Raw genomic sequence first — 13,932 nt, 5'->3', positions numbered from 1 at the left:
ATGCTGAAGGTTAATTATATAGGGTGGTCAGGGAATGTCTTCCTATAAATAACATTTGAACAGAGACCTGAAAAAAGTAAGGGAATGAGCCAAGCCAGTTTCCAGAAAAAGAGTTTCTGGGCAGAGGGAGCAGCAAATGCAAAGACCATGAGGTAGGAAATTGCTCAGTGAGTATAAGGAGTTCCATGGAGGTTTGTGAGACTATAGCAGTGTAAGCAAGGAATATAATAGAAATTAAGTCAGAAAAGTAGCAGGAAGCCACATTATGTGAAACCTAAGGAATTTGGAAGGACCTCGTCTTTTACTATGAGTGAGATGAGAAGCCATGGGAACTGGAGGACTTTGAGAAGAGGAATGACATGATCTGACTTTCAAAGGATCATCCTAGCTGCTGTGTAGCGAATAGATCATAGAAGGACCAGGATGGAAGCAGGGATGACTTAGGAGACTGTGGTAATAGTTCAGATGAGAAATATTGGTAGCTTGAATTTGGTAATACTAGAGGAGATAGTGAGAAGTTGTTGGGTTATGGATATAATTCAAAGGTAGAGCCAGAATAATTTGCTGATGGATTGGATGTGGGATGTGAAAGAGAGGAATCAAGGCTGTTTCCAAGGTGTTTGCAGTAAACAGTTGGAAGAACACACTTGCTATTTAATGAGATGGAAAACTGTAGAAGGAACAGCTTTGTTGGGATCTTCAATATTCTGCTTAGGACATGCTAAATTTGAGAAGCCTATAAAAGTCTGGAGGTCATGGAAGAAATCAAGATAGACATATACTTTAGGGAGTTATCAGTAAATAGAGACCATACAAAGCCGTAAAACTGGATGAGATCACCAATAGAGAGTGAAAATAGTAAAGAAATGTTGCCCAAGAACTTAACCCTTGAATATTCCAGCACTTAAAAACAAAAGGATAAAAGAGAACTGACACAGAGGCTAAGATGAAGCAACCAGTGTGGAGAACCAAAAGAGGAGGGGTCTGGGTGGATGCATGGATGGGTGAGTGAGTGAGCAAACAAACAGATAAACCAAGCAAGTTATGTAATCCCTCTGAGGATCAGTCTATAAAATAGGGATGATAGTGATGTTACTACCTCCTTTGCAAGGTTCCCGTGAGGGTTGATTATAGAGAATGTATGCATATCATCTATTACAGCAACTAGCACATAGGAAGCACTCAATAATTAATAACCATTTTATTATAAAATAAAACAACTAGAAAACATATGTACAGGGTTTTTGGTATTTTTTAGTAAATAATGAAGATGCTGCAGGAATTAAAAGTAGGGAAAAATCAGTATGAGTCAGGGTATTAAGGAAGAAAGAGAAATTTGACCCAGACTTTGACATGGATTTTGGTAGAGGCAGCAGGGGCATTCCAGGTGCTGAGATGAGTAAAAACTCAGGAATGGGTTTGAATACATCATGGTGGTACAGTGAAGAGATGTTTCACTTCAAATGAAATTTCATTACAGGCATGAAATTATTTGAGGTTTGTTTTTTGTTTAGCTTTACTCTATTTGGAAGCAAACCTATTTATTTTTTAATGTTTTTTCTGCTCTTACAAAACTAAGCTCGGTTGGTACCATTCTCGCTCACTCTAATACTTAAATGATTGATGATGGTTTTGCATTTGTGCCATTAGGTTTTACCACCATTGAGGGATGTGACAAATCGACCTGAAGTTGGCTCAACTGTGAGAAATAAGCTGGTGCGCCTCATGACACATGTTGACCTGGGAGTCAAGCAAATTGCTGCTGAATTCCTTTTTGTCCTTTGCAAAGAGAGAGGTAGGTTAAACTCTCTTTGCCCTCTACTTTTTCATCTTTCTGAGGGAATTTGAGAAATATTTCTGTTATTAGTGGCCATCTCATTCCACTCTTTTCAGAGCTTATTCTCTATCTGTTCCATTAGAGGGCTTGAGCAGATAATAAAAATTAATAATTTAAAAGCATTTTCTATATGCTTCTGAATTCATTGAGACACGCAGGCAGATACACTACCAAACACACTCACGTTTAAACTTTGCCTTCTGTCTCCTTAACCCAGGCTTCTTAATCTTGATGAGTCAGGACCTGGAGCCATTCTGAAAAATCTGCTTAAGTAATTCAGGTGCTAATATTTTGATTACCAGGCAAAGGCCTGTGTTAGTTCCACTTTTTAATTCTTCTTGGAATTAAAGCTATAGGAGTTTTGGTTTCTTCATTAAGTTCTTTAATCAATAAATGCATAAGATATACCTCTTACCCTTGAGATGAGGGTAAGACAAAAGTAGAGAGAAACTAAGAAGTAACTATACTATAATAAATACTATTTTACAAGTATGTATAAAGTGATTGTCTTCTGAGATACATCTAACAATTTAAAATATTTCCTTAAATTATATGGATTATTTTGCTCTACAGAAGTTCTCCAAACAAGAAACTTTAACCAAGTTATTCAGATATTCTTACTATTTCTTTCTTCATCTCCTAGTTTATAAAAGTACTAGTGTAAAAGTCCCAAATAAGCAGATTTTATATTACACTTTTTTAAGTACCCTAGTTTTGTGAGATAACTTAGAAGTGAAAAACTTCACTCACTTCTCTCAAAATCTTCAGTCAGTTGAATTATTTTCTCCCCTGCCAGCTTTATTGAGGTATGATTGACAAATAAAATTATATATATTTAAAGTATACAACATGATGATTTGATACACATATACATTGTGAAATGATTACCACAGTCAGATTAATTAACACATTCACCACCGCACATAGTTACGTGTGTTTGTGTGTGTGTGTGTGTGGTGTGAGAACACTTAGCAAATTGCAAGTGTATAATAAAGTATTATTAACTATAGTCATTATGCTGTATATTAGATCCCCAGAACTTATTAATCTTATAACTGAACGTATTCATCTTATAACTTGTACCCTTTGACCAGATCTCCCTGTTTCCCTACCCTCTATTCCCTGGTAACCACTGTTCTACTCTCTGTTTCTATGAGTTTGATTTTTTTTTTTCAGATTCTACATATGAGTGAGATCTACAGTATTTGCCTTTCTCTGTCTGGCTTATTCACTTAGCATAATGTTCTCTAGGTTCATCCATGTTGTTGCAAATAGTAGGGTTTCCTTTGTCATGGCTGAATAATATTCATTTTATATACAGTTGACCCTTGACCAACACAAGTTTGAACTGCTCGGGTTCACTTAGATGTGGATATTTTTCAGCAAATACACACTACAGTACTACATGATCCATGGTAGGTTGGACCCACAGTTAGTTTGATCTGTGGATGTGGAACCACAGAATCAGAGATCAGACTATCAAATTATACACAGATTTTCGACTGCATGAAGGGTAGGCGTCCCTAACCCTAGCGTTCCTTAAGGGTCAAGTGTGTGTGTGTGTGTGTGTGTGCGTGCACACACATGCATGCATATACACACACACACCTCCTTTATCTATTCATCTGTTGATAGGCACTTAGCTTGTTTCCATTATCTTGGCTATTGTGAATAATGCTGCAATGAACATGAGAGTTGAGATATCTCATAGGGATTCTGATTTCATTTCCTTTGGATATATACCCAGAAGTGGGATGCTGGATTATATTGTAGTTCTATATTTAATTTTTTTAGTAACCTCCATAGTGTTTTCCATAGTAGCTGCACCAATTTACCTTCCCACTAACAGTGCACAAGGGTTCCATCTTTGCCACATCCTCGCCAGCACTTGTTATCTCTTGTTTTTTGATAAAAGCCATCCTAATAGGTGTGAGGTGATCTCTCATTGTGGTTTTGACTTGCATTTCCCTGAAGATTAGTGATGCCAAGCACCTTTTCATGTACCTGTTGGCCATCTGTATGCCTTTGGAAAAGTGTCTATTCAGGTCCTTTGCCTAATTTTTAATCGAATTATTTGGGGGGTTTTGTTTTTGAGTTGCATTTATTGAATTCTTTTTTTTTTTTTTTTTTTTTTTTTTTTGCGGTACGTGGACCTCTCACTGTTGTGGCCTCTCCCGTTGTGGAGCACAGGCTCCGGACACGCAGGCTCAGCGGCATGGCTCACGGGCCTAGCTACTCCGCGGCATCTGGGATCTTCCCAGACCAGGGCACGAACCCATGTCCCCTTCATCGGCAGGCGGACTCTCAACCACTGCACCACCAGGAAGCGCACATTCATTGAATTCTTAAACTTCATTTCTGACTAACTGGTACAACCACTTCAGTTACTGTTAATAGCAACATAATTTGATCAATATCATTACAATGATAATAAACACAACTATAATGTATTCACGTGCCAAACATTCTATGCTATAATCTCATTTAATTCTCATAAGGACTCTCTAAGGTAAACATTATTATTATTTCAGTGTCATAAATGAGGGAAGGGTCTTATCCAAGCTCATGCAGTTGAGCTGTCTTTCCATTCTGCCATATTTCCTCTCATAATACAATTAACCCTTGAATAACATGGGTTTGAACTGCCCAGGTCCACTTATATGCAGATTCTTTTTTGATAAATATGTACTACAGTACTACACAATCCATAGTCAGTTCAATCCACGGATGTAGAACTGCAAATATGGAGGGCCAACTGTAAAGTTATAGGAGGATATTCAGCTGCATGGAGGGCCATCACCCCTAACCCCTGTGTTGTTCAAGGGTCAACTGTAATTATCTTCAACTGTTCTCATAGACTAGTTTATTTAACATCTGCTCTTTTAAGCAATTCAGTTATTTCATGACTATGAAAAAAGATATTACATCTTGAAATTGACTGGAATAGTGCCTTGTATATAGTAGTCTGCAAATACTGGCTGAATTAAATCGATTTTTCTGAGATCAGAAATTAGCTGTATTTAAAGTATGATCATATATACACATGCACACACACATATATATACATGTAAATCTAAACCACGCATGTATCTATTCATCAAAAAGTATTTATCAAAATATAAATACATCAAAATCTTATCCATTGTTACCTCTAAGTGGTAGAACGACTGGTGACTTTTTTTAGTTCTCTGTATTGTATAATTTTTATACAATGAGCATGCATTTCTTGTGTACATGTAAAGTTTTTAAGAGGGGAAAAATGAAGTTTATTTCTTCCATAATTACATATCTAAATATATATTACATACCTAAATACATAAATTACATATCTAAATATATATCTAAATAATTTTACGTATCTAAATACATAAATTATATATATAAATATAATCAGTCACCTTACTAGTGAGTTGGTGTCATAACAAATATAGTATATACATTGATAAATGAATCTGTTAATTGTTTTTAATTTGAAATGGTTAGCTTTGTCCCCCCTGGGACCCAGTATTTGAGGTGTCATAGTCCTAACTTTGAGCCCCAAACCCATATTAGCAAAATTGTATCTTTTTCATTTGATCTTTAACAATTCTATATATATTCAGCTGCTTTTCCTTCTAGTTTGATTTTAATAGTAAAAGTATTCTTCTGAAATAAAAGCTTGCTTATTCAACAAATACTTTTTGAGCTAGGCCCTGGGAATACAAAGGTATACAAGATAAGCAAGGTCTTTGCCCTCATATTATTTACTTTCTTTATCAAGGATTACAAACTCAGATGCCTACAAAGTGCCAGGCTGGTAATAAAGTAAGTCAAATGAACGGAACATAAGATGATAAATGAAAACTGACACTTAGCTAATTGTTGGGAGATCGTGGGTTGGGAGTGGAGGAACAAGGGGAATGTGGGAGACTGGAAAAGGGACCTTGCTGCTATTTTGCTCCAGCTGATTGTCACCATGAGGGAGCATGTGGCCCATGTTACCAAATCACCCAGGTTTTTCAGGAGGGTTTTTAAATGCTGTCAACTAATTCTTAATTTAAAACCTTCTGCCTGCCACCCGCCAAAAAATTTTGTAGTCCATATTCAACTCATAAGTCATCAGATTTTAGAGTTTGGGTTGGGTTTGGAGGCAGATTATATCAAAATGAAATAAATTTAAGATAATTTATCAGAGTGACTGAACTTTCCTCTTAAAGATGTTCAAAGCTGAGTTTGAAAGTTAAGGTACCATGACCAGGGCACAAAGTTCAGACCACTAAGTAGAGGCAGCAAACAGCAATCAAATTGGGTTAGGAACACAGAGACAAGATTAAAAAGGAAAATTGAAATGGGACAAGATACAAAGACCAAAATTTTATGGAAGACTTGGCACAGAAAAAGCCATCCAAGTGCCATCTGTGCCAGGCTAAACTACATCTCCAACTGATAGCGACCCACAGGTTAACTTGTGCTCATGCTACTGACTTGTTTTGTTGAGTGCTGACAAAACTAAATTCTTATTACCTGCCCTGCAAATTGTGTACTTTATAAGGGGTCCTAAAGACAAGCCTTGCATAGTTTAATAAAAGAAAATAATTTGTAAAACAACCCCCTGCCTTTGTGGGGTATTCCCCTCCTCCCTAGCCCCCACCTTTTAACACATTTATTAACTCCCAGTGTGTGCTAGGCATTGTGGTAGGGAAGGAGCTTAGTTGCAGAGATAAATAAGGCTTGAACTCTCAGCACATAGCCCCACACCGTTATACACTTACTTTTGTCTCATTTATTTCAGTCTCAGAGGAATAGGCGTCTCTTTAGCTTGGAGCTAAGCAGTCTCCCTCTCCTGATGATCTTTTCCCTTCCTGTCTTCTCAGAAGACTTGCTTCATCAGTTGTTACCCTGTGTTCTTTTGTTTGTTACCTCTCCCTATGTTTTCCTCAATCTATATACATCTTCATGTCACTGTCCTTCACATGTTAGCATCTCGAAAGACTGATCTGTTCTTCTTTTCAGTATCTTCACTACCCACTCAGGCTTCAACTTGCTGCAAGTAAGGCTTTTCCACCATTCCCCACTTCCCAGATGCCACTGAAAATGCTTTCAGGAAGGTCACAAATTAACTAATTTTCAAAAGGAATGTGTATTTTTTAGTCTTTATCATATAACATCTCTCTTAACAGTTGACACTATTGACCACTGTCATTTTTTCTGTGCTACAACACACTCTTAGATTTCCTTTGACCTACCTCTGTTCATTCACTTCAGTCTGAGTTGCTAACTCGTATCTTTGTCCACATCGACTTGCCAGCATTCCGTAAAGCTCTCTCTGGCCCCATCTTCACTTTGCATTGCTTCCTGAACCGGCTCTTCCCCTCACTTGGCTTCTGCTTCAGCCTGCTTTGGGGGGATTTTCAAATCTGTGTCTCTCTTAATAAACTACTAAAATAATCCTATCCCTCTGTTTCTGGTCAGGTTTTCTTCATTCTGTCTTACACAGGGCTAAGAAAAGGACTGTTCTAAAATACATATACAATATTGTCGTTCCCCCTTATAAAACTTTCAGTGACTCCCTGTCACCTACATGGTAAAATCTAAATTTTACCTCCATGGCCTACCTCTATAGTGTATCCTAAATCCACTCCCTACCCTGCCCTTCCTGCTTAATCATACTAAATTCTTTACTCTTGCATGATTATACTGCACTGTTCCTTGGCATATCTCCTTAGCTTTGCAGATGCTGTTCCTTTTGCATGGAATGCCTCTCCCATCTTTGTTAGCATAGTGAGCTTTATGTATTCTTGAAGATCACCTTAAGCAACATCTGTGTGAAGATCATCTGAGGTAGAGTTCATCATTCTCTGCTTTGTACCATTGTTACTTATCTCTGTTAATACTTTTGACATTTGCTGTGTTGTAACTTTTTGTTTATCAAACTTTTATTCTAGACATTGAGTTTCTTTAGGTCAGAAATCTTGTCTTCATCTTTGGATCCCCAGTGTTTCAACAAAGTACCTTACAGATAGTAGGTACCCCATAAATGTTTAATGAAAGGCCAAATATTTGTGCTGTCTGTGAATTCAGTATGGTGAATACACTGTCTTGTGGACTTCTCCATACAAAGGAATAATTGTAGTATACTGTGGTAAGCATCATATGAGAGGAATGTGCCAGGTACTGCAGCAACCTGGAAGAGTGATTGGTTGGTGTGGAGAAGGTCAGAGAAAGTCTTCACCTAAGAGAACAGAGGAGTGGGAAGCAGCGTTGGTATGTACAGAAAAGAGACTAGATCAAAGTGTGAGGAACCCACAAGGCACAGGAGTAATAGGAGATGAATTTGGGAAAGAAGGCAGGTGCGACAAAATGAAGATTCCTTTAGGCCCTGTTTTAGAACTTGAACTTTAGCCTTTGGGGGAGATTTTAGAGGTTTTATCCAGGAAGGTGGTAACATCATATTTTTTGCTTTACAAAGGTATGACAGCAGGACTTTTCTGGCGGTCCAGTGGTTAAAACTCCATGCTCCCAATGCAGGGGACACAGGTTCAATCCCTGGTTGGGGAACTAAGATCCCACATGCTGTGCAGCGTGGCCAAATAAAGTAAAATAAATTTAAAAAAAGAATATCAAAGATATAACAGGCAGTTGTGTGGAACCAGGAATGGAGGGGTATGAGACTAGAAGTAGGAAGACTAGTTAGAGGAAGCTTCTAGTATAGGATTTCAAAGAGTCACAGCATTTAACTGAATGGAAAATTATTGTAAATCCTTCTCTGTGTAACAGAAGGGGGAATGGTTTCTGGGTAGAATCTGGCTCTGCCATTCTTTCTCCGTAGTAAAAGAGCAAAACCCCTTTTTTTGGTTTTCATAGTAGAGTGTGTTAAAACCCACGTCTACATAAGCAATAATGCCATTACTCCCAGTGCAGTTCTGACTTTGCAGTGTGCTGCTGTGGTTGCTTTCCTCTGTTCATAGTGCCTTCTAGCATCTTGATAAAATACTGGTGAAATATTTCTTGCAACTTTCTGACTGAATGCTGTCTTGTTTCATTTCTGCAGCAGTTTCATCTAATTGCATGGATGAGTACTGTGACAAATACATTTGTGTTTCTATTTTTTTAAGGACCACTCAGAAGATCTTTTGTTTGCCTTAGCAACTCATCCTAACATCCAAATTCAGTCCATTTTCCTCTTACTACCTTCCCAATATCAAACAGGATGTTATACAGTGTATATGAAAATAGACTAAAAACTAACTAAAAACACTCCACCAAATAATATAAATCAGAACTTCACAAAGAAAATGCCTCTCACTGTGTGGATTTTGTAGTCCATTCATCTCCTCTTCCCCAACCCCCATTTTTAAGTATTTTATCTCATTAGCAAATGTTCATTTGATTTTTAAACTATTGGCTATAGCCTTGTCTACTATTCTGAAAGCAAGGTATGTCTGAAACAGTCTTTGTAACCCAAGCTGTCACAGAGTTGACACAGAATGTTTGTTCCAGTGAATGAACAGTAAGCACTATTTTCATAAAAGTGCTAGAGATTTTTACTATTGACTAGCTTCCAGCAGGATTTTCTGCATAAGAAAGCAGGTTATTTAGTGTTCTGTTGACTTCTTCTTAACCTATTTTGGCCTTCCATAAACTGTATTATTAAGCTATTTTAGTATTTGGCCACTGTAGGTGGTTATTTACATTTTGTGTCTTTCTTACTGTTATTTTATTTTTTAAGTATATTTATTTAAACCATTTATTTATATCATCTCAGTTTAGACTTTCACATTTTCAGTGGATATTTCTTTTCTGGAACTGCTAAACATCATATTTGTTAAAAAAAATAAACCTTATCCAAAAACTTAGTGAGAGTATCATTGTCATGTGGGTTCAGATATATGATCCTTCAGCCTAAGTGACTTTGTATCTGACCATGTGGTTAAGGTCATGAATATTGAGAATATCTGTATACACTGGATATTCACTTCCCCGAATAACCCATCAAGAATCCATTAATTTATGTAAATCACTCCATCTTGTGGAGGCAAGAGGGAGCATATCAGATTTATTCAGAGGGTTTTCAGATTACACCACCATGATCCCTCATTAAATTCTAATATGATTCTACCCAGCACCCATTGAGAATTATTACCAAAGAGACCACAGTTACCAGTAGGTTTTAATGTAGAAAATAGTTAAAAGTGACTAGTGTAAAACTTTATTTAATCTACTTATATTATTAATCTGTATTTCCTTTTGCACAAATTTCACTTGTTTGCTGTGTCCTTTGAAAGCAGGGCTTCCTTTTATTTGCCCCCAAATTTCCTATTTTCAGTGTCAAGGGAGGCACCCTCTCATTCAAGTGTTTGAAAATTTAATGAACAACTCTATCCTGGACTATTCATCCTACATCCTATCCATGCCCTTCATGGTTTCATACTCATTATATATATCCCCTTTCCTTAACCACTTAGTTCCTTATCCACTGCCCCTTTCAGGTCCCCAAAATCATTCTAATTGCCCTCTTCTGCATCTTCTCCAGCTTTATTTTGTCTTTGTCCTTTTTGAGGTAAGTTATATGAATTACAGTAGTATTTCAGATGTAGATTTTACTAACGCTTTATATGTGGATAAAATACGTAGTGTTATGTTTTGTTTCCTACAGTTGTCTTTAGAATGACCTTTTATTGAAAGCCTTAAGTAAATTTTGCCATTTTTTATGTTTTGATTGAATATTCTAGGGTTCACCTTGAAACTGTACCTGAAGAAAAGAGTTTCTAAATAAAGCTGCTAAATATTCCTTAGTATTTTCCTTAAAGGTACTTAGAAATCAAAAAAATTCCTAAAATTCAGGGTTCCCCTTACATTGATGAACTGATGACAAGTTAATACTTACACAGGACCTGCACCAAGTGCTTCACTGGGCTTTTTTTTTCTTGTTGTTAAGATAAGTCTAAAATGATCATTTTAGGGACTTCCATGGTGGTCCAGTGGTAAAGAATCTGCCTTACAATGCAGGGGACGCAGGTTCGATCCCTGGTCAGGGAACTAAGATCCCACATGCTGCAGGGCAACTAAGCCCGTGTGTCACAACTACTGAGCTCACGTGCCTCAACTAGAGCCTGCGTGCTGCAAAACTGCAGAGTCCACGCACTCTGGAACCCACGTGCCACAACTACAGAGCCGACGGGCCGTGGAGCCTGTGCGCCACAACTAGAGAAGAGAAAACCCACATGCCACAACTAGAGAGAAGCCCTCGCGCCGCAACAAAAGATCCTGCGTGCCGCAACTAAGACCCACGCAGCCATAAATAAATAAGTAAATCTTTAAAAAATAAAATAATCATTTTACATATTACTAGGGGAAAAGAACACATTTAGTTTGTACCAGATACTTTCCTAAGCACCTTGCATGTATTAACCAGTGAGGTAGATATTATTCCAATTGTCTGTATCTGAAAACTGGAGTAAAGAGCCTGCTAGTAAGTGATAGAGCCATTATTAAGGTCCAGCAATTCCTGGCCTACCTTTCAGTGGGTATAATGTGCTTACATATTGTTGCTGACTTCTTTGAAAAAGGAGTAACTTAGCCTATCCTATTTGCTAATATCCTTAGGTTTTCTTATTTCTTATTCTCTTTCCCTCCAATTCCTATAAAAGGAATAAGAAAGATTTACATTATGTGCTATATTGGTAAAATGTCAATCTGGCTTTCATTAACTTTCTAATCATCATTTTTCTGAAACTGAATAAAGAAATCAAATTTGTGATCAAAAACTTAAAACACCACCCTTACCAATGGCCTGGCGGTCACAGAAGCCCCACTCCTGCCACAAAGTGTATTCAAAACAGCTTCATTTGCATTTCTGATACCTGAAAAAAGGTTTTTGGTCCTCAGAGCATGTAGGATTGCTACTACCACACTTTGAAAACCCCTCAATTTTAAGATTTACTACCATGGCATATATCTTTAGCCTCCCTGCGTTGGTGAGTAGTTGGTGATGATAGTGAGGACTCAAGGATTCCTGTCTAAAAACCGATTCTGTTTTTGCAGTGGATAGCCTGCTGAAATACACTGGCTATGGGAATGCTGCAGGACTGTTGGCGGCCAGGGGCCTCTTGGCTGGAGGAAGAGGAGATAATTGGTACTCAGAGGACGAGGACACAGACACTGAAGAATACAAAAATGCAAAACCAAAGTATAGTATCATGTTTCTTTTCACCTAACTATGTCTGCCTTTGAATTGATTATTTGCCTTTCACTTCCTTTGGCTTTCATTTTCCAAGTATTTCTCTTCTTTTGTGGATTTGGAAGCTTTCTGTTTAACAGTTTTAGAGGCAGTTTCATAGCTAGTGCCTTAGAGGGTGACTTCAAGTGATTGAGGAAGGATAATATTGCAAGAAATGTTCTGCTGCATGTGCTTATTGCCCTCTCCTAAGTATTAAGAGGGGTGGTGTTTTTAGATGTGTCCCGTCATATATTTAAAGGATATTGTTGCTTATTTTGTGCTCTCCTTTCCATAAGTTGAGATTTTATAAGGTATAACCAAGACCAAGTATTTAAGTTGGTTATTTGATACTTCATACTTTCTCAGAAATCTAAATGTAGGTTCCATACATTCTGATATTTCCTCTTGTGTAAAAGCCCTTATGAGTAAATAAAGTAAAGCAATAGGGCACATTACTAGCAAAAGGAAAGAAAACTGGCTCTATGGTAAATTTTAATCAAACACTTATGGAATCATCTTTTAACAGAGGCATTAGTACACTGGATAGGCAAAGCAGAGGCTATCCAGTTTTCCCTGAGTCAGTGCTTCCAAGTCAAAGACACTGACCGTCTCTTACCCCGAAACAAACCCCCTCTACTCTTCTACCCCCCATCCTTTCCATCCCCCTCTCAACTCCAGCCCCAGGTAAATTGCTTAGTTTCCACTTATTAGGAGTTATTTGAGCTCAGTTTTCTGATTTTCAACTGAATGTTAAAAGGGTGTGCCCTTCCCTATTGATGATGATATTGACATATGCTATGTTTTCTATCCACAGTCTTCTAGAGTGTGATGTGGATAATGTAGTAGTTGATCAGGGATAGAAAAATCATTATCTGCAAAATTAGGCCCTTTTTTTTAAAGTATAGATTGTGCTTTGTTGAAATGAAAATAATAGATTGTCAGAAGGTAAAAGAAAAGATCATTCCCTAATCAGACAGGACTTACATGGCCTGTATTCTTGGCAAATCAGGTCTGAGTAGGTGGTGTTACTTGTGGCATCCCCAGGGCTGTCAGCCTCAACAGGATCTAGGAGTGTGTCCTAGAAGAAAAAGACTTTGGGGGAAAAAAAGCTAGCAGTGGCTCTAAGCAGTAAGTTCTCAAGACTGCCACCATGTAGATGTTATAAGTTGGGCACCTCTATCAGGTATTTGAAGCTAAGACTAAGACAGAAAAATAATACATTAATCTTTCCGTAATTATAGAAGTCATCATTCTAAATTACTCTTGCTAACTCTTGATTTTTCCATCCCATAAACTATATTGCCATATCAGTTTAATATTTTCTGTCTCTCCATTTGAGACATTAAAATATACCATTTAAGGAGTCTCATATTTTTAAATGAAGGTAGAAATTACATTAGGCATTCATTGTGCCCCAGGGTATGTGGACACAGTCAACTAACATAGACAACTCTTGAGTACTCATGAGTGGTTGATATCATTGCATCTCAATGTGTGTTGTTGATTTTATTTGGTAGATGACTTCTAAAATGGTATTGGTCATATATCTGGCAAACACAAGAATGCTACTATAATAAGGAAAACCTCAGAAAAAATACAAGAACACACTGGGTCTCTCCCAATAGTACGGGAAATAGAAATGTGTTACATTATGGAAGTGATATTAGATTTCAGGAAAGCACTGTTTGTTTAAATCAAGGACCATGATGTTTGATATTATTATTGTTTTGGTTCTCTGTCAGAAAGATTCTGTACTTAGGCCTTATTACATCCCTGGTTGGAATCTTCTTCAGCCTTTGGACCTGGCCTGTATCATTAATAGGAATGGTGTGTTAGTGTGGCCAGAATAGTCACCATTGTGAGATCTTGTTGTGTTTCTTAAACATTGCTCATTATA

At 37.4% G+C, this 13,932-nt stretch overlaps 1 protein-coding gene across 8 annotated transcripts in view; it reads left to right on the top strand.

Annotated features, from left to right (window-relative positions):
• RIC8B (RIC8 guanine nucleotide exchange factor B) overlaps positions 1-13,932 on the top strand; it is a 121,893-nt gene that overhangs the window by 75,271 nt on the left and 32,690 nt on the right. For all 8 annotated transcript variants that reach the window (XR_014017095.1, XR_014017096.1, XR_014017097.1 and 5 more), the window contains exons 7-8: positions 1,651-1,795; positions 11,861-12,005. Coding sequence is in view for 3 of the 8 variants with exons in the window: in XM_081249655.1 (XP_081105781.1) it covers positions 1,651-1,795; positions 11,861-12,005 (290 nt within the window). In the remaining 5 variants the exon portion in view is untranslated. The remainder of the gene's footprint in view (positions 1-1,650; positions 1,796-11,860; positions 12,006-13,932) is intronic.

This window comes from Mesoplodon bidens (assembly GCF_964165515.1).
Source record: "Mesoplodon bidens genome assembly, chromosome: 11".
Taxonomy (NCBI): domain Eukaryota; kingdom Metazoa; phylum Chordata; class Mammalia; order Artiodactyla; family Ziphiidae; genus Mesoplodon; species Mesoplodon bidens.
This window is presented reverse-complemented; position numbering and strand designations above follow the sequence as displayed.